The sequence below is a fragment of the Myotis nattereri genome, assembly GCF_964212035.1.
Source record: "Myotis nattereri genome assembly, chromosome: 6".
Taxonomy (NCBI): Eukaryota; Metazoa; Chordata; class Mammalia; order Chiroptera; family Vespertilionidae; genus Myotis; species Myotis nattereri.
Genome location: NC_138081.1, coordinates 25384298 through 25411586, shown reverse-complemented (window position 1 = coordinate 25411586; position 27289 = coordinate 25384298). Strand labels below are relative to the sequence as shown.

The 27289-nt window shown below is 35.9% G+C and overlaps 1 protein-coding gene across 1 annotated transcript in view; it reads right to left on the bottom strand.

Moving 5' to 3' along the window:
• Window positions 1–1581: 1581 nt before the first annotated feature.
• Window positions 1582–27289, bottom strand: part of HCRTR2 (hypocretin receptor 2) — a gene marked incomplete at its 5' end in the record, with an annotated part of 92185 nt that continues 66477 nt past the window's right edge. The window contains 5 exons of the mRNA XM_081094979.1: window positions 1582–2244; window positions 4290–4411; window positions 6100–6320; window positions 16584–16699; window positions 24115–24358. Coding sequence (XP_080951105.1) covers window positions 2015–2244; window positions 4290–4411; window positions 6100–6320; window positions 16584–16699; window positions 24115–24358 — 933 coding nt within the window. The 3' untranslated portion in view covers window positions 1582–2014. The remainder of the gene's footprint in view (window positions 2245–4289; window positions 4412–6099; window positions 6321–16583; window positions 16700–24114; window positions 24359–27289) is intronic.

The window sequence follows — 27289 nt, the reverse complement described above, 5'->3', positions numbered from 1 at the left end:
TCCACAGAACTATGATATCTCTCTCTCTCTCTCTCTCTCTCTCTCTCTCTCTCTCTCTCTCTCTCTCTCTCTCATTTCTCTCATTCTTAAATGATAAACAACAAAAAACTAGATATATTAGGGTCTAAAGATTTAGCTCTTACTCTGAGATTTTACGTAGCTATTAAGGCATGTTATCAATAGTATCTGAAGTTATCTTCAAACTATTTAAAGTGCTAACTTCTTTCACAATCTGAAAATTACAACTCCTCCTTTCATGCAGCATAAATAAGAAAAAGGTTCTCAAATGTACAAAGGGGGAGAAAGAAGAGTTACAATACTTTGATTTTATTGATAATGTTTTGCTAACTAGTAATATAATTTCAATAAACCTCACGTGAGAGTAGTTTTGCTTTAAGTAGTAAAAAGCCCAAGGTAGTCCCAGATTCTAAAATTTGAAAACGACTCGAGTATAATTTGGTTGTATTACTTCTTTCGAAAAGTGATGGGTTGGGTAAAAGCAAGAAAAGGAGAGGATAATTTCTATCTTGTATGGAAATCTTAAATATTATTGTCCATATTTTTGTTTCAACAAATAAGAACACCCGCTCTTATATGAGAAGAGCAAGTTTTTACGAAAAGGTTTTTTACTTTCCATTTAATTTTGAAGTGGATTTTGAATCAGAAACATTCTGCAGAAAAACAAATTTGAACTATTCAGTGCTTTGAACCCCAGAGCTCACATTTGTACAAAACATACTGCGCTCCTATCCACCTGTGTGTGGGTTAAGGGCAAGCCCCTCCTTTAGTCTAATCACCGGGCTTTCAGCCGCAGGCCTAGAGGCATTCACTGACATCAACAATGTCGCTGTAATTAAATAGAAACAAACACAGTGCCAACCTTGGTAGGAACAGCGTCCTGGGTGTCGCTGCTCTGTTGGTGTGGGGACCTGTCCTCCAGGACGCTTCGCTGCCCTGCGGACTGGACCAGCCTGCTCCCTCAGGAGACCTGAGCGCTTTTAAAGGCACATTTATACCCACCCCCACCTCATTCCCTAGCACACAGCGCAGCTGGTGCTTTCTGGTAGGTGTTTGATCAATGTTTACGGGATTTAAACAAAGGCAAATGTTTACCATCAATTCTTCATGGTATTAACCTGTGCGATAGGGAAGCCAGCTGGGATGTAGTGGTCCACAGCTTTTCTTTGCAAATTGCATTCCTTATGGAACCCACCAAGGCCGACTACATCATTTTCACTGGTTAGAACAGTACAATGATGTGGCTTTACCTTACCCTTCAATGCTGAAGTCTTAGAGATGGAAATTACTATGTATTCATCGTTACTCCAAAATCTTTATTCTTACACTGTGTCTTACTGGCCATTACGTTGAGATGAGAAATGTTAGCAATGGTAAAGTTACAAACCTGAGAAAATTGTTACTGAGTGATAGAATTCATGAAACATAAAGTTTAATACTATTACTTTTATGTAGTTTTGGAAGGTAGCTTTTGAGTTGTCTAATATAATATGCTATTCTGTAAATAAATATTCTCTCAGATGTCACATCAGAATGACAGTCCCTTGTGATTTTTTTTTTTTTGAAACAATGAAGTCAACTACCATGTCTTTAATTCAGTTAGTCATTGCTACTTCTTTTAGTTGCCGAAAGGAAATTACAGGAGAACTTTGGGTCATTTTTAGCAACCAGTTTGAATGTGAAATTGAAATAATACGGATTGGAAATACTTAAACATTTAATTCACACAAAGCATAATACAGGAAACTAAAAGTGAAATAGCCTGAAATTAATTCAGTTGAAAGTTCAACGTCTAACATATTTAAATCAATCGTTGAGAACTTGGTTTAAACTGGCCTTTATTTCCAAAGAGCAATAGGTTTTTCTTTTGCAAAAACATGGCTCCACAAAGTAATTTTAGCTTTAGATGGGTCAGATCATAAAATTTCCGTGAACAGAGATTTCAAAAAAAAAGGAATCATTTTACTCAGGCATCCTTGTAATGTAAATCAATATTCTACCAGTTTTGAAGCAGCCCGGCCCCATTGGCTGCTGGGAGTGTGCTTATGCTGGTGAGCACTACTTGCTCTGAGAGTTTTGATATGTTATCAAAGTTGCTGATCTGGGTGGTCAGAGACTTTCTGCTCTCTGTGCTGGTCCGCCCCCTGGCGAGCCGATCCTCCTGGCGATGGTGAACGCCCAGGCAACAGCATGAAAATGCAGCTTTAAATTCCTCTCGAAATTTTCCTGGCAAACGGGGGAGAATGAAAGGAAAAAGAATTGTGTGTAAATATGTCTTAACAAATCTTGAGTAGGGTACAACTGAGTGGCTCCCTTGAGCCAAACTAACAATGAGGTGCCACATTTTGCAAAGATGGGGAAAATAGGAAAAGGAAATTGCGTTATGGGAAGCTTGGTAGACTCTTGAAACAATGAGGTATTTTCATAAAATAATGAGACTGCTTTTCATGCTTGTATTTGGGGTCTGTCTCATTCCTTGTATATTTGTGAGTGTGTGTTATTTTTAAGTAGTTAACTATAATAAAAGTGATCATCAGTAGAAGAATGTCCAGAAATACTTAATAATTTCAAAAATGATAAAACTTATGCTGCACACAGCCGAAACTACACAGACTTACCCCTTTTACTCAGAAGAAACTGTTCTACTGAAACAATCAATTGAACAAAATATCTAGAAAAATATCTCAAAAGATCTATAAAGTCTAAAGTTTTATAATCTGCAGAGGCAGACAACACTTAAAAACACACACATGTCAACTTTAGAAGTTATTCCTTGTCTTTAAATTACTGACACAGAATTGGAGAGGTAGGAAAGTGAAACAATAACCTTTTTCAGGGTAAATGGCAGTGTTGGGAATTATACTTTATTTTTTCTGAGCCTCAATTACCAAATTGGGTTATTGAGTGATTAAATGTGAAGATGAAGGTTAAGGGATAATACAACAGCAGGAACATAAGTCCCCAGTGATTATCAGCTCACCCTTAACCACATAATGGCATTTTGACTTGTTCTGTGGCTTCTGTTTCAAACATTTCCCCTTACAACCTCCTAATAGGTTTTACCTGCTTAGTGCAAGGCTCAGCGCTTTAGGCATCCCTAACCCCTTGCCAACTGCTTCCTCACTGCTTTCTAAGGCACAGTTCCACTCTCCCCTTCTCCCTTCGGACAGCACGGAGCAGTCTTATCTGGCTGTCTCAGACCGAATGTAGTTTTTGTTTTGGAAACTGGGATTGGGTGTGGCAGGGAAGGCAAATGAAAAGGGGCACCTGGACACAAAACAAGCCTCCCACACATACCACCTGATTTTCTGAAAGCTGAACTAAAACAGATAATACATATATAGGGTATGTGCAATGTTTGAATAAAAAGTTATTTTTAAAGAATCTTATTGACTGCTTTTTTAAAATTTTTATAACCCAGAAGGCCAAATATGAAGTTACAAAATGCAAATACTTTATTAAGTGTGCAATAAAGTAAATTGCTTATCGCTCCATATATAATTATCAGATACTTGGAAGTAGAAATGAAAAAGAAATAGCCAACCAGTTATAGAATAAGACAATGTAAAGACGTAGCTAATTAGAACACAGTTCTAAAAGTCAGTCAGACAAAATGTTTCTAAATAAAACAATAATTAGCTAAATAATTTTAATCATTCTATGGATTCATAAACAGGTTAAATAAGTTACAGATATTTGTGTGTGTGTGTGTGTGTGTGTGTGTGTGTACACCACTTAGCTTAGGTGTTATTTGGGAGGAATATCATTTTTTGTGGTCAGTGAGGAATCTTGAGAAAACCCCAAGAGATGTTACACACAAGATTAATGTGAATAGAAAAGTTCCTAAAAGTGGAAGGGTTCCAATTCAGTCTCAATTAGGCTACAAATGTTGGGCAAGGAGATAATGTAACATGGCTATTCTATTTTCAGATAAACTTATTTTACATTTTTAGAAATTAACGTTTAATGTAGGACAAGCAATATTCTGTGGTGTTCAGTTCTCACGATTTTCACTTTCTTCCTATTTCAACATTTCTCCTAATTTTATGGAGGGGGGGATCCCTTAGATAATTTTTTTCTGTTCATCTAGGTAATGTGTTCCTGCTCATAAGGAGAAAACCTCAAGACAAATCACATCAGTAAAAAAACATTCTCACTGTATAGCACCTAAGCTCTTCATCTAGTTCAAGAGTGTTCACAACCTCCGGTCATTGGTCCCTCACCCTTGGTTAGAACTATGGCTTATATAGAAGAAACAGTTGAAAACTTACCACTGAGAAAATTATAAATAATTGGGTTCACAGCACTATTGGCATATACAAGCCAGTGTGAAAATGTAAACCAGGCATACACAGTCTCTCTGTCTTCTGCGTGGGTAAACATCCCAAATACTCTGTAAGCAAAGAAAGGACAACAGGAAATCTAGTGTGATTCTGGTGAGTATCTTTTCAATAATTACATTATGCAAGAGCAAACAGATACACATTTGAAGAAAATGTGTGTGGTAAAGAGAACAATGATTTTTGAGCTTATTTATTTATTTATTTATTTATTATGTGGAAGAGAGCAGAATGCTCAAAAATTGAAAATATTTTAAATTAAACATGGACTTTCTCCTTAGAAAGCAATTTCCTTTCCTTGAAAAGGAAGGTATTTAAGTTGGAAGAATAAGAGAAATATTGTGGACGTGTAGGTATTTGGAAGTAGCTTAAGGAAAGTACAAGCGCTGAGATGCAGGAAATCCAAATGAGCATTCCAGAGAGCAGTAAATCTAATTTTCATTGAATTTAGATGGACTAAAATAAAAGTACAAAAAAAAAAAAAAGAAAGCAAGCAAGAAAGAAAAAAGCAAGGAGAAAATTCATCCAGTTTCACAGCATATTCACAAAGTTCTTAGGGGCTGAAAACGTCATTTGGCAAAAGATCACAATAAATGTGTATAGGATTGCTGTGGGCAAGAAAAAATAAGAAGGAAAATGTGGAAAGATATGGAGAGTCAAGTTGCTCATTTATTTGTGAGCCAGTATATGTCTCAAGGACCCAGGCGGCTGAAATCTTTTACATTTAACACTGTGCCTGCAGTAAATAATGTTACTAAACAAAAGTGCATTTTCCACTTTTCTGCCATTGAAAAAGCCACAAAGCAATCAATAAAAGGGCCAAAGAGAATGAGAAATCTTTGCAGCTGATTCTACCACCTTTTGTCTGTGCGACTCCAGCCAAAGCTCTCTCCAGAGTCCCCAGCTGCGAGGAACATGATATTGACCCTGAATCAGGGAAAAGTGAGAGCAGCAAACCTAGTTGTAGTTCTAAGTCTATTATAAACAGAATTAGAATTACTTTGGGACCAGTCTACGTGCAACGGTTCTGATGATTCCCAATAAAGTTGGCTGGCCATGAAGTTCAAGTGTACCATTCATTGCTCCTGCATCGGCTGTGTTTGCGTTGATCAATTGTGTTAACTCAAATGCGTCTGCAGTGTAACACATGACAGACTTTCCCTGGCTGAAAAATTTTGAACTGATTTTTTAAAAATTAATATTCACCTTGAGCTTGATTCAATGACTTTAGGAAATGGATTTTCTTTCTTTCTGTTTAAACATTCAAACACAGTATGTGTCATAAGTTCATTTTTTTGCGCATGTGCTCACAAATATACTTTTAAGCATAACTAGAATGCTAACAAAACATTCTTATCTCTTTTTTAGCCTTGAGATGGAATTCTGTCACAATTCCCCATGTCTTTGAAAACTGGAAAATCCATTTGTTCTGATCAAAAGAGAACCCCCCGCTGTAAATGAGTTCTTTTGCATTAGAACTTTTTTTCTGCAATTAGATTGAAGAGATCAGGGAACATCTGCTTTGTGTCTGCCATTCAACAGAGAATTTGCATGGACAAGAGCATTTACAGTCTGAGCACTCCAAATGGACGTTTGCCTTACCTGCTGGTAACAACAATACAGTTATCAAGCCTGACAAGCTATCTAGGCAGAGGGCTTCAGTTTTTCTCTTTAAAAAAGAAATTCTTAAGAAGCAAGAAATGACAGGTCACTTTATTTTCAAATAATAGGTAAACTTTACCTCTTTAACATGTTGAGGATGCTAATTGGTAGATAGCAAATTGCAAATACCAAAAGCACCACCATCAGCATCCGGGCTGTTTTTCGTCTGGCTCGGATCTGCTTTATTTCAGCAGCCACGGCGCTAATCCTGGACTTGGTCTGCTGTCCTGACCCTCGAGGCTGTGAAACAGGCTGCAGGGGCTTCCATTTCCTCTGAACCACAGATGATGTGCCAGGGATCTGAAAGAAGCGGAGACCCTCTATTGCTATCTGACTTCGGAAAGTTCCACTTTGGAGAAGTAATTATACGACACAGTAAGGAGCGTGTCCCAGACACCCGTGGTCTGAGAGGTTCAAGAGCCTGTTTCCCTACAATGTTTGAATGGAGCATGTTCTTGAATAATGCGTCCAAGTGCCAAATAGGAGTTTGAATGGGGAAAAAAAATGTGGAAACACCACACATTTGTCAAGGTCTAAAGAGAGCTACAAATGGAAAAGCTATCTCTTTATTAAAAGAGAAGTCATATATCCAGACAATGGAATGTTATTCAGTGCTATAAAGAAATCAGCTATCGCCCTAGCTGGTTTGACTCAGTGGATAGAGCATCGGCTTGCAGACTGAAGGGTCCCAGGTTCGATTCGGGCCCGGGGGCACATGCTCGGGTTGCAGGCTTGAACCCCTCCCCCGCGCCCCCCCCCCCCCCCGTAGGGGGCGAGCAGAAGGCTGCCAATCAATGATTCTCTCTCATCATTGAGGTTTCTATCTCTCCCTCTCCCTTCCTCTCTGAAGTCAATACAAATATATTTTTAAAAAAGGAAATCAGCTATCAAGCTATAAAAAAGAGAAACGTTAAATGCATATTACTTAAAGAAACCAATCTAAAATTGCTACATATATGATTCAATTACAATACACCTTGGAAAAGATAAAACTATGAATACACTAAAAAAGTCAGTGATTGGCTAAAGGGGGAAGGGATGAATAGGCAAGTATAGAGGATTTTTAAGACAGTGAAAATACTCTGTATGATACCATAATAATGGATACATGTCATTATATATTATACAATGTATTTGGATACGGTGTCCAAACCTATAGAATGTACATCAAGAGTGATCCATAGGTAAACTATAGACTTTGGGTGGTTATGATGTGCCAGCGTAGGTTCATCAATTGTAACCACTCCTCTGAAGTGTTGATAATGTGGAAGCTGTGCCTGAGTGGAACTGGGACAAATAGGAATTCCCAGTATCTTCTACTCAACTTGGCTGTGAGCCAAAATGGCTCTAAATCAGCGGTTCTCAACCTATGGGTCGCGCCCCCTGAAAATTACATCCTGCATATCAGATATTTACATTACGATTCATAACAGTAGCAACATTACCGTTATGAAGTAGCAACGAAAATAATTTTATGGTTGGGAGTCACCACAACATGAGGAACTGTATTAAAGAGTCACGGCGTTAGGAAGGTTGAGAACCACTGCGACAAAATAAAAACAAACTCTTTAATTTTTTTTAAAAAAAGAGGGAAATGAAAACTGGCTAAAACTGTAAAGGGATGACAACCCCATTATCTTCTTAGGAATCCTGGTTCAGCTCAGATACCGAAGTTTAAAGAGAAGGAAAAACGCAGGTAACTGCAAGCCACCTGAATGGATTTTTCATGTATCACTACTGCCATCTGCTGCCAGCTGGAGAGATAGGACTTAGCTACCTTTTGCTTTTTATTAGGTTTTTTTGGCTTCTCAAGTTTGGCCCCTGCAAACCTTTGAATGAAGGGAGGAAAAAAAATTCTTTGTTGCTAACTATGTATTGTTATGAAATTGCTTGAAACCAGTTTTATGGTCTGGCACTTTAACACGCACACAAAAACACTGAGAATCCCCTGTGGTCTTACATGAACATTTCAGATACCTGGAATTTGTAAAGACAGTTATACAACTTGTACTTTTCCATTTCTTTTCAAAGTTACTTGATAAAAGCAGGGAGTCCCTCCAAGTATAATATTTTCTTAATTATAAGCTCATGGAGATTGATAGGGTTTAGTGAGCAAAACAATAAAATTCAGCATGTGTAATTTTTTTAGAAAGGAAAATGTGCCAGCAAGCACACCATACGGCCATCTTAGTTCTATTAAGATCATTCAGCTGTTGCTTTTATGTCTGTGCTGCAAACCCCGACAGATCAATGTGTCCCTGTGGCCTCTCCGAATGGATGTTGGATGGGTTTTGTTGCTTTATACATCACAAGATCCAAGTGTGTTAGATAATTTCTAATTTGAGAAGAGACTTTTACTTTGATGCTCACACAGATGAATGAACATGATGCTCCTTTTGGCCATAACTATTCTCTCTCAAAAAGAAGCAAAAGAAGTTAATAGAAACCTGCCCTCAATTAGAAAAACAAAATAGATAATGATTTATCTTCTGATTCTACCTATCCTGTCATGAAGACTAACCTTTTCATATAGGCCCCCTCAAAATTCTTACCATTGGTTGGCAGGAGGCAGGAGCTGAGAATCTTACCTATTTTGTGAGTCTCTTTTTAAATAGACATTTAAAAATATAATGGCAATGGAAAGTTCCAGAAGACCTTTAGTATGAATAACTCTATAAATGTCTGCTAAATGGCCTTGAACTGTTTTCTAAATGATCTCTGAGAGATCACTTGAACCTTAGCAGTTGTATTATTGAGTGTTCCCTTGAAGGAAAGATTCAACAGTCTGCATCTGATGACTTCTGCAACCATCAGAAACAGTCCCCGTGAAGTGGCTCTGTCCCAGGGAGTATGGCTGTGGTCCCTGTCACCAGGAAAAAATACAAAAAAGACGTGATGATATCTCCTCTTGTTTCTTGGCTAATTTAGTTAAAGGTTTGTCATTATCTCTGATCTTTTAAAAGAACTTTCCGTTTTATTGAACGTTTTGTTTTTATTTTTAATAAAGTCTGCTTAGTTATTTATTTAGGTGCAGTTGTTATACAATATTGTATCAGTCTCAGGTGCACAACATAGTGATTCAGCATTTATAGACCTTACCATGTGATCACCACAGTAAGTCTAGTAACCAGCTGTTACCGTGTAGCTATCACAGTATTGCTGACTATACTCGTATTCCCCTCCAGCTTTTTCACCCATCCCTCCTCCCCACTCCCCTCTGGCAACCATCGGTTTTATTTTTTAAAATGTTCATTTCCTTTCTATTGACTTTATTGCGGTGACATTGGTTAATAACATTAGGTAGGTTTCAGATGTACACTTCTATAATACATCATCTGTACATTGTATTGTATGCTCATCACCCCAAGTCAAGTCTCCTTCCATCACAATTTATCCCTATACCTTCCACCACCTCCATAATCACCACACTGTTGTCTGTGCCACTTTGAATGTTTCATTGTTTTATTATACTTTATTTGCACTCTAATCTTTATCATTTACTGCCTGCTATTGGCTTTCGTTTTTAATATTTTTTTCTATTTATAATCTCTGAAGGTAGAATTTGAGATTTGAGATTTTTTTTTTATTATTATTATAGCTGTAAATTTCCTTCCAAACACTTCTTTGGCTGCATTTCATAAATTTTGGTGTATTGTTTTTATTTTCATTCATTTCAAAGTATTTTCTAATTTCTCTTGTGATTTCTTCTTTTACTGATTGGTTATTTTAAAATGTAATGTTTAATTTCCATATATTTTTGAATTTCCTAATTTTATTTCTATGGTTTATTTTTTGTATAAATCCATGGTAATAGAATAATGTACTTTTTATTATTTCAATCATTTCATTAATGTACATTTTTATTATTTTAACCACTTTAAGTGACTGTAGGCTCACTTTATGGCCTATCATATGGTCTGACCTGGAGCGGATTCTATGTGCTCTTGGGATTCCATGCGCTATTGGGATGAATGTGTATTCTGATTTTTGAACAATTTTTTGCAGATATTTCTAGGTCCATTAGGTTGGTAGTTTTGTTTAAGTCTTCTGTTTCCTTATGGGATCTTCAGACTAGTGTTTCTACCTACTGCTGAAAAAGGGGGATTAACTTTTTTAACTATTACTGTTGAATTGTCAGTTTCTCCCTCCAGTTCTGTAGTGTTTGCTTCATGTGCTGTGGGTTTCAGTTGTTATGTGCAGAGAAGTTTAAAATTTTTATATTTTACTGATGGACTGACTTGTCATTATGAAATGTCCCTCTTTATCACAATTATTTTTGTTAAAGTCTCTTTTGTCTCATTAATATTATGGCTACTCCAGTTTTCTTTTTGGTTACAATATTTTACATGTAATCTATTTGTCTTTGAACATGAGCTGTGTCCCTTATAGATAGCATAGAGTTGGATCATGGTTTTTTGCTTGTTTCACATATCCTACCAATCTCTGGAGTGTTTTATTCATTTATATTTAATGTAATTACTAAGAAGGTATAATTTATATCTGTCATTTTGCTATTTGTTCTCTCTATATATTATGTCTATTTTGGTCCTCTATTTTCCCATTGCTGCTTTATTTGTGTTAGGTAGACATTTTCTAGTATAGCAATTTAATTATCTTACTGAGTCTGTTTAGATTAATGCCAACATTTTTTCATCTACTTTTCTTATTATTGCGGTTAAACCTATATAACAAAACTTAAAATTTTACCATTTTTAAAATAAGACTTAAAATATTATTCTTCAATTACAGTTGAAATACAACATTATTTAATTCTCAGGTGTATGATGTGTGATTTACGTTTACATATCTTTACCAAATGATCATTGCAATAAGTAGTTATTACAATATTATTGACTATATTTCCTGTGCTGTATGTCCTCATTTATATTTTTATAACGGACAATCTGTACTTCTTAATCGCTTTCACCATTTTCACTCATTCCCAAAACTGTCCTCCCATCTGGAGTCAATCAATTTGTTCTCTGTGTCTATGAGTTTACTTTTGTTTATTTATTTTGTTTTTTTAGATTTTAGTTAACATTGATCTTAGTAATATTGTGTTGGATATGTCTCCTAGGGCAAACTCAACAGTAGCAAAAATAAACAAATGGGACTACATCAAACTAAAAAGCTTTTGCAACAAAAAATAAACTATCAATAAAACAAAAAAGCAACCCACTAAATGGAAAAATATATTTGTAAATGATATAACTGATAAGTGATTAATACCCAAAATATATAAATAACTCGTACAGCTCAACATCAAAAATACAAGCAAACAAGTGATTTAAAAATGGACCGAAGACATGAATCGGCATATCTCCAAAGAGGACATACAGACAGCCAACAGACATCTGAAAAGATGCTCAACATCACTAATCATCAGAAAAATGCAAATCAAAACCACAGTGAGATATCACCTCACACCTGTCTGAATGGTTATCACTAATAATCAATAAACAAGTGTTAGGGAGGATAAGAATCCTAGTGCATTGTTTGTGAGATGGTAAATTGGTGCAGCCACTAAGGAAAACAGTACGGAGGTTCCTCAAAAAATTAAAAATGAAACTATCTTATGACCCAGAAATTCCACTTGGTTATTTATCTGAAGAAATCCAAAACACTAATTCAAAAAGATATATGCACCCCTATGTTCCTTGAAACATTATTTACAATAGCTAAGATATGGAAGCAATCTAGGTGTTCATCAATAGACACATGGATAAAGAAAACTGGGTACATATGGACAATAGAATATAATTTAGTCATAAAAAAAGAATGAAATCTTGCCATTTGCAACAACATGGATGGACCTAGAGTATATTATGCTAAATATACTCTACAGAGAAGGAGAAATACCACAGATTAATTCTAACTTACTTTCAATAATTTGCAAAAACTTTTCTCAAATATAGTTTCATTCTTTCTCTTCTTTGAATTACAACTTTTTAAAATACATTTTTATTGATTTCTGAGAGAAAGGGAGAGAGGGAGAAAGAGAGAGAGAGAGAGAGAGAGAGAGAGAGAGAGAGAGAGAGAGAGACATCAATGTGAGGGAGAATCATTGATTGGCTGTCTCCTGCATGCCCCGGGCATGTGCCCTCACCTGGAATTGAACCCTGACCTCCTCTAGGTCAAACCACTGAGCAACACCAGCTGGGCTGAATTACATCTTTATACACTGTAAGCTGAATCTTCAGAGTTTTATAATTATTGCTTCATGCTATTGTCTTTTAAAGTCAAATAGGAGAAAATAAATACAAAAAAATACATTTATACTCTCTTCTATATTTACATACATAGTTACCAGTACTGGTGCTCTTTTTTCTATGTGTGGACTTGAGTTAGTGTCTTTTCATTATGCCTCTGCAATTACAATTTTCTGTCTATTTCTTCATACTAGATTGCCTTGACATCACCTAATATTAATTAAGTTCTCTTAGAAGAGTGTTGAGGAATAAAGGGAAGTAGAAGAGACTGATAAAAGTTGAGCAGGGAAGGTCTTTCATAATTGGAAGGAACTTTGAATGTTCAAATTTAGTGTCAGACTCAAATATTTATCATATTTCATCTCCATTTCCATACAGAGTACCAGACACATATTAGGTGCTTTTTAAATATTTGCAGAATAAATGAACATGAGTCCACATGTTGATTAAGATCAAAGCATTATAATAGGTGAGGGCTAGAACTGGAAAGAATGCTTATATGCACACAGGGCCAAGTAAACTAAGACTTACACTTATTAATTCCAAAGTATGTAACAGAGTCCATGCATCTTTGTAATATGAGTAAATAGGACAGGCATTCATTAATGGTCCACTTGTTTAGCCTATGGCACTCCATGCCTTGCCACTCTGTTTATAAACATTAACAGTTGGACATTGAGAGCTGCTCAAGCAGAATTCCATATAGTCACTCACTTGGGGTTAATTTACTTTATTTTAGCTGCTAAAGTGAACTCAGCTGGACTTGCCATATTCTATTCCGATATATTTTGTAAATGTCTTTAGTTCCACAGCCCAGGAGTTTTACTGTGAACCTTCTGAATCATGTGGCTTGTACTAACCAGGACAATCCATCAAAAGAATGTAGATTATTTCTAAACTTGTAATCCAATTTTGAACTTATTTTAGAGCTTGAGAAATAGAGCACTATAAATTTAAACAACCAAGAAGTAAATTGGCTGGGTTTGGTAGTTATCTAATTATTCAACAGACATTTTTTGAATACGTTCTTTAGGCAAGGTACCATGTTAACTGTTGGGGTTGCAACTATGAACAAGATAGATTCAGGTATCCCCAAGTAGTTTTAAAGTTAGGTCAATCTGTAAATAAATGAATAAACCATAAGCACTTATTATGTGTAATGCACATTAACCAGTAAAAAGATAGAACTAGAAAATGCTCTTCACACTGAATATCTAAATCTCAGTCTAAATCTAAAATATGTTTATTCTTACATGCTCAATAAAATTTTTTCTTCTTCAAGAATATTTTCAAATTCTAATTTTCCTCTGAACTTTTTCTTTTAATGAATAACTAGGCAATGGATTCCCCTTGTTTTCCTGTATCTAACCATTTTCTTTTAGCATATATTCTTTTACTCACTTTTTTTCTCATAAACTATTTACTGAGCAACTGATATGTACTAATGGAAGGATATAAGATGAAGGTGAAAGTGCACTGTCTTCAACTTAGTAGAGTAAGGAAGATAGACAAATAAAAAAGTCATAATGTTAGTGAAAAGTGCTGTAAAAAGAAATCTAGTGAAGAAAGTAGTCATATAGTACATTAATTCAACCTATGCTTGTTATTTTAGAAATACACACAAAATTAGTTAAAAGTCTGCATAATAGCATATACTATTTAAGTATTTTATTTATTGAACACTTTCCATATAGTAGGCACTTGAATTAATTAATCTATTAAATATAACATCACTGTGATGTAGATGCTATATAACTGCACTTTAAAGATGATTAAAGAGAGGCACAGAAGTGGAAGTCTGTAGTTAACAAAAATCATCTATCGATTAAGTTGTAGAGTCAGGATTGAAACTCATATAGTCTGGGCCTTGAGTCTATGTTTATGACTTGTTGATCATTTCCAGTTATTCACTCCCCAGCTTCTGAGACGATCCCCATTGCCCTTTGTGAGTAAAGGGCACTCCCTTCTTCATGGTCAAGCTTAACCACATGACTTGTTTTGACTACTGAAAACTGGGGAGACATAACATATGCCAGTTCAAAGCAGAATTTTAAGAGACATTACATATTTCTTCCAGCTTTCTAGCCCTTTCCCTCAGTCCCAGAATGGCATGTTCCAGGAAGTGATGGTCCTTCAGATTGTGTGGACAAGTGGAGCATAGTTTCTGCCCATTCTCACCACTGGCGTGGAACATGAGTGAGACTAACTACTACTACAAGCCACATACTTGGAGTTGTTATTCTATAGCTGAATAACCTAGCAAAAACTGACTAATATGCCCCGGCTGGGCTGCTCACTTGGTTAGAACATCGTCTCATACGCCAAAAAGGTTTCGGGTTTGATTCCTGGTCAGGGCACGTAGCTAGGTTGTAGGTCCCATCCTGGTTGGGGGGCCTATGGGAGGCAATCAATTTATGTTTCTCTCTCATGTTGATGCTTCTTTCTCTCTCCCTCCTCCCACCCCTTCCTTTATCTCTAAAATCAATGAAAAAATATCCTTGGATGAGGATTAAAATAAAGAAAAGAATCCTTATACTTTGTGGTGATGGGTCTCTTAAAAAACAAATAAAAACTGACTAGTATAATAGCTATCAAGAAGTGGGGTATGCCCTAACCAGGGTCCTCAAACTTTTTAAACAGGGGGCCAGTTCACTGTCCCTCAGACCGCTGGAGGGCTGGGCTATAGTTTAAAAAAAACTATGAACAAATTCCTATGCACACTGCACATATCTTATTTTGAAGTAAAAAACCAAAACGGGAACAAATACAATATTTATATTTGCATGTGGCCCGCGGGCCGTAGTTTGAGGACCCCTGCAACCGGTTTGGCTCAGTGGATAGAGCGTCGGCCTGCGGACTGAAGGGTCCGGGGTTCATTCCGGTCAAGGGCATGTACCTTAGTTGCGGGCACATCCCCAGTGGGGGGCGTGCAGGAGGCAGCTGATCGATGTTTCTCTCTCATCGATGTTTCTAACTCTCTATCCCTCTCCCTTCCTCTCTGTAAAAAATCAATAAAATATTTTTTTTAAAAAAGAAGTGGGTATCACAGTAACAAACAGCCTAAAATATGTGGCACTGGCTTTGTGGTCAGCAGAGAGTGTTGGGGAAACCATCATTAGGATCTGGAAAATCGCCGCCTATGTTTTACAGTGGCATGCATTTGTTCCTTTAGTTAAAAAGGTCGGCGAACAGAATGCTAATACGTGTTGATACTGGTTGCATTTATGAGATCATAAAAGAAAGGACTTCTTTGCAAACATAGAGGAACAGAACATTCGGAATTATGAGACATACAGGGCTGACAAATGCAGCTGTTGCTCATATCCAACCACTAAAAGATGAACTTGAAAATTGCTTTGAATAACAGAGGATGAAGAAGATTCAAATTAAGACTTATCCTCAGACAAACACCAAATAAGAGGTTTGTGAAATTATTTTAATGAATTAAAGTGGCCCAACAAATTCTTTCAGTTGGGTAAAATGTGTCAGAGGAAACAGACTGAAGGAATGGCTTTTCACAAGCCAGGTAAGCTCAAAGTACTGGCAATTAATTTAGAGGCAGAGATATTGTAAGTAAAGTCACTTAAATATACAATTTACAAATAGAAGAGGCTGAGCTTTACCCTTTGTCTGTGCCTTGATAAACCACTACATGTGTTGTTTGGTGATATCCTACAAATCAAGGTGTAGCCTAAATGCTGCCTGCTTTGACGCAGAGTCCCCTCCACTAAGTCTTCCTCTGATTCCCTGCGCTTACATTTATTACGGTAATTTTCATTCTGTATCTGCCTGTCTCCCTTCTGTAGGCTAGGAATTCATCAATGACATAGACATTTAGCTTTTAATCAGATATGCATACAAAAAATACATTAAATGTTTGATGAATGATGATTTACTACATAAACTGGAAAAAGCAACATTACCTAACAAATTTTAGTATTCCCAAATCAGCACTACCAACAGTTTCTAAAACACTGAATTCTGCTTGAATCTTCTATTGTTCTAAAAAAAAAAATCTTTGAAGTTGGATATTTAACCCATATAATAAAAAATGCATCAGGAAAGTTTAATGGAATTTTAATTTGTTATTCCTCATCAAAAGTAAAATTTATAATATCAGTCCTAGACAAAAATCAAATCAATTAATCACAGAGGTTTAAATTTAAAGTCATTAAGGCAGTTCATAAAATACACTCCATAACTATCACTCTAAAAAATGCCTGGACACATTGCCAGGGCCAGCAAGCCTCAGTGTTTTAGGAAAATGCACAGTCCTTTGCTAAGCATCCTCTCTTAAATTTTGTTTTTAAGCACATCCTGAAGAAAACACAAGGACATTGTTTGAAATACATACCTGTCGGCACCAGAGTTTACGAAATATCTGCAGATAGGCCAACACCATGAGACACAGAGGTGCCATGTATGTCACCAGAAAGAAACAGATGTGATACATCTTGGGGTAAATTTCACCTGGAATGAAAGTCAAAATAATAAAATCTTACAATTCATAGATATTTTTAAAGGTAACTTTGTTATCGTTGCAATTTACCTTCTATATAGTTTCACTGGCACATCGATACACAAAGGGGAACAATAATTTACATTAACTACTCACATTCATTCAGTCTGTGTATGTACAAAATGTGAAGTCTTAATTTCATTTAATGACCCAGAGAGGAATAACAATTAGCTATTTCTTAATTTGTGCTGTCAGAGTCTATCCAGTCAAGTGTTCATTTATCGAAAGCCCTTATTTGTTTTGATTACATGGGGTTAATTAATAAAAATTACATTGGATTGTCCTACACTCACATTAATAAGAAGGGACATGACTCAATCAAAACCTAATTACCAATGCTTTTGTTAAAATAGCAAGAGAATATAAACTCAGTTGATTCCTCCTTATTAAAATATAAACTGTACCTTCAAATGTGGAAAAAATTGGAAAAATAAATACAGCAAACATTTGATAATTCTTTTTGTTAATTTACTAGAACATATACAAAATTAATTAAGTATGCTGTGTATATATGTATGTATGTATGTATGCATGTACTTTTAATAAAAATGAGATTTTTAAGGGATTTTTAAAGTTAGTATTTTTTATAAGTTTTTAAAAAATATATTTTATTGCTTTCAGACAGGAAGGGAGAGGGAGAGAGAGATAGAAACATCAATGATCAGAGAGAATCATCCATACGCTGCCTCCTGCATTACCCCCCCTCTCCCCCCCCAGGTACCTTGGCCTTAAATTGAACTGTGACCTCCTGGTTCATAGGTCAACACTCCACCCCTGAGCCATGCTGGCCAGGCCAAGTTAGTTTTTAAAACGACGTGAGTATTGTCTTTTTTACATCCATCTCACTTATTAGTCATAAGCATCTGTAGAAGTATAACTATTTCTTATTTATCATTAATTCTATGAACACAAGTAAATCTTATCACAAATTAGGCATTTATTAAACAAACAGTTAATAAATTAATGACTGTCATTATGGCTTAACATCATCATCATCATTATTATTATTATTATTATTATTATTATTGTTATTACTAGAGGCCCAGTGCACAAAATTCATGCATGGGTAGGGTCCCTAGTGGCTGCTGGCTGGGGCCTTCCTTTGTTTAACGCCGCCCCCTGGTGGTCAGTACACATCATAGTGAGTGATCGAACTCCTGTTTGGTCGAACTCCTGAGGGGACACTTTGCATATTAGGCTTTTATATAGAGAGATTATTTTGCTTTCCTAAAATAAATATATTACTGATTTTTTAAATGCTTTAAAGGATATTTTTCTTACAGTAGTATTTGAATATATTATAGTGATCCAGTCACTTTTACTTAAATTTAAAACAAAAAACCAGAAAAATATCCTGCATAGATTCCATAGATATTAAGTGCAAAAATTAGAAATAATTCTAACTAAAAGCTAACAAAACAAAGGTCTTTTTCTTTTTAATTCATTTCTAAAAATTACACAAGTCACTTTGTCTTTGATATTGACAATGGGGTTGGTTCCATACTATCATTGAGGGATAATTCTCTATCACCTCCGTGCATTTTTTAAAATTTTCATTACTTCAAAATGGGCATATTGTATAGAAGCATGAAGAATCAGGTACACCATCAAATGTGGTAAGGGCAATTTATAGTCAGGATCAACAAATAATAATTGTGATGATCACCATCCTAATGATAACATTTACTGAACAATCATTCAATTCTTACTGAATATATTTTAGACATATCTTTGAGTTGAATATCCTCCACTTGATTTCATAGCCTTATCTTCTAGAGTTGGTTGAGTTTAATATTCTCCTTATTCTTCCTTCTAAATCTCGGTCTTTTTTCTCTGATAGAAATATTTCCCTACCATAATCTTCAGAGGAGACAGCAGGGGGTGTGTGCGGTTAAGGAGTCTAAGAGTCCAATGAGTCATTTTTAGCTTCTCTGTGGCCCAAGTGGCTGACACCTAGCTCATCAGTTTCTAGTTCCCTTTCAAGCTTATCCTGTAAAACAGGCCAGTTCCATAAAAAGTGATAGAACCCAAGCAGCTGGACTGGAGGAATAACAAACAGCCATTCCCTTTGAAGCGCCACAGCCCCAGCAGCATTTGGTGAGCCAGTTTCAAAGAACAGTGACCTCAGCACTTTCCAGGCACCTAAGTGGCTTTGAACTTTTGTTTGTTTTAAAGACGGTGCCCCATGAGCTCCCCACATAAAGATATAGCTTTGAAGCTTGCATACCTGAGAGGCCTTGAGGTCTGCATCAGACTAAATGAATTGAGTAAGTGGAGGAAGGTAGATTTTAATAGGCTTTTTTTTTTTTTTTTTTTTTTTTTTTTTTTTACTATAGCTATGGTTCCCATCACTGTGATAACAGTCTGAAGTTTTAAACAGATGGGAGAGAAAGCTTATTCAGAGGTCGGTATATTTATATAAATACTCGGGAAAAGATGTAATTGGCTGGTAAATGCATATTATGCTAATGAACACCCACACAGAAAAGTTGATCAAGCAAAATTATACTTTCAGGCTGGGATAGTTTGTTTTAATAAAGATATTATTATACATAATTGGGGTAACATGATAATCTTAAATTCCTCATTTCATGCTTAGAGTCTAAGCTGATCGGAAACCCAGAAATACCATGGAAATGTTAAGTTGTCTGTGTTGAAATTGTCTTTGTAGTCTCTCTGCACTTGACGAGCAATGTCTTAAATATATTTTAAAACATTTATATATAACCTAGAATGTAGCTACATGGAACTTGTCCAACTAAAGAATAATCTAAGTTAGAAAACAGCATTTTGAAGATTGACAGCCATTAAAAATTGGCGTTTCTACTTAACTGATGAATAGGCATATCTGAATAAATTCTTGCATACATATTAAACCAATAAATAAGGAACAAATGTGGATATTTATTTCAGCTTTAAAATCAGAGATTAAAGAATAATATCATATATTAGACAAAACTTATTTTTTTTTTTTAGAGAGAGACTGGAAAGGGAGGGGGAGAGACAGAAACATTGATTGGTTGCAATCAAGAATTGAACCTGGGACCCGGTAGTCTGGGGGTGGACACTCTAACCACTGAGCCAGACTGGCTAAGGAGAACTTAATTTCTTTCAGATGAGTTAAGGTCCATTTGTGAGCCAACATGTTAATCTAATTATCTAAAAACTAAAAACGTTTTCTACTTCATAGTACTCCTATCAGGGATTTAATGGCAAGTAAATTAAAAATAATTTCCCAAATATTTAATTTGAACCACCTTATCAAAGTTTATGGATCCATTAAAGTTTACCTGAATCTTTAATATATTTTAGTATCCTCTCCCTAATAAATATTTTGATAAATGTTCCTATTAATACATATACATACATATTTATAGATTTTCAAAATCTCATAAAAGCCAGATGCCATCATGGATTTGGCTGTAAAGAAAAGATCCACTATTATGTTTCTTCAGACCATTAAAGAGCAATTTGGCAATAAAATCCAAAAGGAGAGAATTATATATTTCTAGGGTCTAGAACTATGTTTGACAAATAGTGCCTGCTCATTAAACACTGGATGATTGAATAATGAGACAATTATATCACTGAGTACAAAAAGAAAGTTGCTTTCCTCCCAATAGATTCATCCTGTGAAACGATGCATTTATAAACCAATCAATCAAAAACGTATGGGTATAATTCTGGAAGAATTTTTAAGTTTTAGAAATGTGAATTGATGTTACTGAAGCAAACAATGAACATATACAAATACATATTCTAAGATCATTAAAATAAATATTAATACATTTTGTTTGTTTTTGAGTGTCAAGTGTGCCTACCAAAAGTTCCAGCTTTTGGTCGTTTTTTCTTCTTCTCATCAAGGCACAGGAAATGATGACTATAATGGCCTCCATAAAATATCACATCTTTCCGGTAATATTTTCAGTATGACAGAGTTCTCAGTTATTTTGCACAATGAATGAGACAGCATTTTCCAGACTTTTCCAAAGGTTATTTGATAGATATGAATCAAGAGACCACATTGTTTATTTTCTCTTTTCACATTGCAATATTGGTTGTAAAACAATTATGATATCACTGTCTGCTTTTATAACTACATTACTGATATAACTTAGGATAAAGAGAAAAAACACAGTTCACAACACATTTTTTAAAATTGTGCAAAATGGCCTTCAGATTTTTAAAATGTTTAAACTTTAGAGAGCTGACAATGTAAAATATAATTCCTATGATGTTTTTAAGGTTGTAAGTATCATACATATATCTGAGTTATAACATTTTAAGTTGAATATGGACTTATAAATAGCCTAAATTAGCAAAGCTCATGATATGTAAAAATTATCATAAACTAAATGTCTAGTGAGCAAAATAAAAATCTACTTTGGATTCTTTCAGATTCTTCTTGAAAAATTGTGATTAATAATTTCATTTAATACTGTCTGTCTCATTCATTGTGCAAAATAACTGAGAACTCTGTCATACTGAAAATATTACCAAATTCGTGGACCAGTCCCTGGGCCTGGCCTGCGGGATTGGGCCGAAACCATCTTTCCGACATCCCCTGAGGGGTCCTGGATTGCATGAGGGCGCAGGCCAGGCTGAGAGACTCCACTGGTGCATGATCAGGGCTGGGGAGGGACACGGGAGGTTGGCCAGCTGGGGAGGGACTATGGGAGGGCTCCAGGGTGTATCTGGTCCATCTTGCTCTGTTCCAATCAGCTGGACCCCAGCAGCTAGCTAACCTACCGCTTGGAGCATGTGCCCCCTGGTGGTCAGTGCATGTCATACCAAGCGTTTGAGCAGCCTTAGCATATCATTAGCATATTATGCTTGATTGGTTGAATGGCCAACTGGACGATCGGACACTTAGCACATTAGGCTTTTATTATATAGGATTTGAAATAGCTAATTTTTTAGATTTTACTATTTGCTTTTAAAGATGATCAAATTCAATTTGGAGCCACTTAATTTTAGCCTTTATAATAATTTTAAGTAATTATGGGCTTATATAAAATCACTTTTTAAAAAAATATATTTTATTGATTTTTACAGAGAGGAAGGGAGAGGGATAGAGAATCAGAAACACCGATGAGAGAGAAACATTGATCAGCTGTCTCCTGCACACCCCCCACTGGGGATGTTCCCACAACCAAGGTACAAGCCCTTGACTGGAATCGAACCTGGGACCCTTCAGTCTGCAGACTGACACTCTATCCACTGAGCCAAACCAGTTAGGGCTATAAAATAACCAGTTAGGGCTTTTAAGTAATTTTCCTAAATGACTTCTGAAGGCTGATTTTAGATTTTTAGGAACTCAACAATAATTGCTCTTTAAAAAAATATTTTTGAAAATGTCCTTGCTAGAGCTAGATAATAAAAATACTCAAGGTTGAAATGAGTTTTATATATGTATTGCTCAAACATAGTTAGAAGATGATGTGGCTATTTACTTAATTGTGACAACTGTCAAAATTCACTGCCTTTGCATACTGTTTGTTAATGGGAATTAACATTACCTGATTGTTCAGGGCAATATACATAAGGAAAAGTTTATAAAAACTGCCAATTAACTTATAAATGAAACTCCTAAAATACTTTAGTAAAAATACTATTAAATATTTGAATAGTAAGTGGGTGTTTTATCTAATTGACACATAATGAATAGTGAGTGGGTGTTTTATCTAATTACCATTTCCATAAAATTAAAAAATATCAACTTTGAACTGAAAGCTTAGATTTACATTTATTTGTTTGCTTCATAATACTGACCAAAGAATATATGGTTCAGTTTCATCATGAATTAATTAATGAATTCTGACCAAGAGATTTTTAGGATGTTTGCAAATGTAACTCATTATAAAGCAATTGCATAAGAGACACATAACAAGGGGCCCCAACCCACTTTCTATCCAAATACAATTCATTCATAAATCTACATAGCCCTACATTCCTGAAACTGTCAGTTGGGACCCTCTTCCTTTCTTCTGCCCATTGTGTAGGTTTTCTTGCTTCCTGGGACATCCTTTACCTCTTCCCTGTCTGAAGAAATCCTGCTCAACTTTAACACATTGCTGAAATGTTAGCCCCTCTGTAAATTTTGTCCAAATGTTAGAAGAGTAAATCTCAGCAACAAAAATGATATTTAATATTTGGGGTAATAGAAAGAGCAAATTGTGAAATATAGCTATCATAGGACTTTAGAAAATGTACAACATAATCGTAGCGACTTTTAAACTTTATCTTGCAAGAGGGAAAGCATATGCCTAATTTCTCAGTTGTTGACTTTTTCTCTTTTCAGTGTTCCAATAAAGTACCCGGGTAGGAATTAACATAAATTAATTCAAATACTTGAAAATATCATATTCATAAGCTATCTCATGGGTGCACTGCTTGTTTTGGGGTACATCTTTCTAATAGGCATACATGTATAGCTTTCTAATAAACAGTGTTTTCCTAATGTTTAAATTCCGTAATTACAAGCCATTGTTATACACTTATTCAGAAGAGGACAGATTTTTCCCCCCTCAAATTTCATGCAATAATTTTGGAACTAGTGCATGCTATGCTAAAATGCAGGATTTTTGTAATTCCCAGTCATTCTTTGCTGGGTTCAGATTTGTTTCACCACCCGGCACTGATTAAAGTGTTTCCACTGTTACAGGGAAGCCTTATACTGTCACTGAGAGTTTTGGACCAAGGACCATAAACCTCTAGGCTTCTGCTTATTTAAAATGAAATACCTTATATATCAGATAGGAGGGAAAAGGATTCATATTTCATATAATTCCTAAATTATGTCATAATTGTGCCAGAGATAAATTGCATTGGTTTAATATGTTATGAACAGAGAAAGCAAACTTAGATATTTTGACACAGAGAACAGCATTGGTCCACGTACTCAACTCCAGTCGGGTGTCCAGTTAGCACATGGTTTTCAAATGAAAAATCCAGTCGTCTTTGAGGCCCATTGGGGAACTTGACACTTGAGGCCAGATAATCCTGTGCCATCTTATAAAATACGAATCATTCCAGAATGCATATTTCACTTCATGTAAATGAGTCCTTTTCATTTTAGAGAATTTAAGAAAAGGTAACATAGCCAGATCTGAATTGCGGAATAAACTCCCCCTTCCATGTCCCATCTGAAAACTAGGTAACCATACATAGCATTTCTAAAGGACCAGGACAGGGGCAGTTATTCTGTGAAACTACTTTAGGTTTCCACTTGATTTTCATGCTTTTACAAAACTATGAACAAATGGCCATAAAATACACAAGGCCAGCTTTCCAGTGGCTCTGCAAATGACATTGCCAGCGTGCAGCTGTAACAGACATGTCAGCTTGTGGGCCGTGGTACACTTACCTGCCCACCGCTCTTCGCACACTGTGAAGAGCGTGGTTTTATTGGCCAATGCGGGGACCATGGCCCTGCACTCCATGACAATGGCCTGAGGGATCATTATGATGCAGGAGACAATCCAGATGATGATGATGCTGTTCCGGGCCCGCTTGGCTGTGCTCTTAAACATCAAAGGATGACAGATCGCATACCATCGATCCAGGGCAATGCAGCTCAGTGTGAGGACAGACACAGACACGGACACGGTCTAGAGAAAGGACAGAGTAAAAGAGAGAGAGGCACCCGGTATTACATGGCTCACTCTGAATATTTTTACCTTATTAGAAAGGCAGTCACAACAAATAACCATACCTAAAATTGTCCAAAAAACATTCCATGCAGTGCTTTCCAATTAAAAAAAAATATCTGCCAAAAATAATATTAAACATGTTTTAGGAAAAAAATCATATTTCTTATTAAGCATAAAAAAGGTACAATGAAAACATTGCAAACTTTTTTTCAGGCAAAATGTTTTAATTTATAATCTGGCAGTCTTTGAGTGATTATTATCCTTATATTGTCTTGAAACTTTCCACTGACAGAGAAAATCATATCCTCAACTGGAAAAAATAACACATATGTTTAATTTGAACTGGAAAATTCTCTATTTTCACTTTATAACCATAATCTTAAAGGGCTAAACTCTATCAGAGTAGGCTTAGATTAGTTGATAACTCCTGGGAATTTCCTTGGTGTTACTTAGAGTGTATACAAACCTCTTTCCCAAACCAATCCCTTTCTTTTACCAGCCTCCATTACTTTCCTGCCAATATGCCAAGCACCCAAGGCCCCTCAATACTATTGCTAAATTGGGGGTAGAATTGTTATGGTCTTGATCTGCACAGTTGACCTTTCACAACTGCTGTGCCAGGGCTATATTTAGCCAATCAAGAAATTAGAAGTGTAAAATGTTCAACAAGGTTTAGTGATTTATTATTCATGAATTCTAATCAATGTGGGTGAAAGAGCTAGACATAATATGGTTCAAATTACAGAGTCATTGCTAGTGTTTCTCTCTACTTTTAGATAGTAATAATCTATTCAAAACAATTCACTGAAAGACTGCCACCCGGTGCCTACAGCTAGCCATGGGCAGGCAGTGCCTCCTCTGTTACGGGCACTGTGTGAGAGGCTATGCTGCTACTAGGAGTATGTCTGATCCAGCAGTAGAAGCCCCTGAATGGACCCTTGACAATCAGTGATTTAATATGCGCTGTTTGATGACTATATTTATTGGTGTATTATACACACTAGCATTCAATTTACTTGATTTTCTTGGGGGGATATAAAATTTCTTCATATCATAAGAGATTATAAATGAAGAGTTTTGTTGCTGCTTTTCACTTCCAGGAGTGCTCTTCTGGGTGCCTTTTCCATTTAGATTTTGATATTAGTTCAAATTAACCAGATTGTTAATCATTTGAAAAATGAACCTAGGGTGGCTATGAATGTTGAGAGTGAAGTAAAGTGAGATGATGTGAATTTCTTCTGTTGTCAGGTGCTTGGTCATTCACTCTTCCTGTGGGCTTCCTGTGGTCAGGGTGATGCTGGAAGCTTTCTTTGGTAGAGAATGAGTCTGTTTTATATTTGCACATAGAAATGACAAAAGGACCTCAGAGATCCATGACAGGTAGAAGTGGAAATTTTGCCACATCACAGATTTGGATGACAGGCGCTAATAGATTGGAAGGTGGGGATGTGTGACTGTGAGTGAAGGAGCCTGTCTGACCATCAAGCACCCACAACCCACATCTCTATTGGCTTCTGTTTTTTTCCTGGCATTTCCTGTGCAGAACCTTTTCTGTGCTCATAAAAAATAATCACTCGGACTTGGGGGGATGGGAGGGACTTGGAAGAGGGTGGAAAAAAGGGGGGATTGGAGATATCTGTAATACTATCAACAATAAAAAAATATATTAAAAAATAATCACTCAGAAAAAGAAACTGTAAGTGCAAGAAAAAAATAAATTATATATATAATTTTTAAAAATCATGATAATTATTCAGGAACTAGCCTAATAAATGTTAATGGTCTTATATTTGTATAATTATTAAAGATATAAAAATGTCATTTTAATTATTCATCTAAGACTCGTTATATTTGTGAGATTTTAAAGATTTTTGAGCATTTGCGAAAGTGTTATAGTACATCATTCATATATCTAAGGGTTGCATTGTATTATATTTAGAAGAAAAGGAACCTATATATTATAGAGAATTAGCAAATGTCCAAAGAATCTTAAACGTAACAAAATAACCTTAAAAACTGGCTGGGCATTCTGTAATATATTTTAAAATATTCAGTAGGACAAAAGTATCCTCTTAGGCGCAAAAGCCATCAGTTTCAGAATATTATAATTAAAGAAAAAAACTACTTAAATTTAAGTTATTGGCTTATTGACCATTGACACTGTTTATTCCATTTGGGAAAATGCTACAGAAAGTGAGTAATAAATAATGTGAGAATTTGGAGATACTAGTTTTACCAGTGTGTCAATATTTTTTTGGATTTGCAACTTTCCATAAACAAGTAATATTGAGCCCTAGCTGGTTTGGCTCAGCGGATAGAGCATTGGCCTGCAGACTGAAGGGTCCCAGGTTTGATTCTGGTCAAGAGCACATGCCTGGGTTGCGGGCTCGATCCCCAGTAGGAGGCGTGCAGGAGGCAGCTGATCAATGATTCTCTCTCATCATTGATGTTTCTGTCTCTCTTGCCCTCTCCTTTCTTCTCTGAAGTCAATAAAAATATATTAAAAAAAACAACAAACAAACAGGTAATATTGAAATGAGGTAATGAATAGATCTGGTCTTTTCCATCTGACTCAGATCTTGTGGTTACTCCTTAGTTGTCTCCTATGGAGAAGAGGATCAACTGAGGAGTTGATTAGATTGGACACTGTTTATAGAGAAGCAGAATCTATTAGGAGGTGACTATTCCTTCAACTGTAGGACTTGGTAAGTTGTGCTGTGTAGAAGATTATTGTCCATGACTTTCAGAGAGACAGATACCCGGCATCACTCACTGTTTCCCACTGCTTCCAGTCAGTCCTCGAGTGTTAGCAGTAGAATCTGGAATACCTAGTCTGCAACAAGGGGCCATTGTGTATCAGAGCAGGACTGCACCTATTACCGCATGATA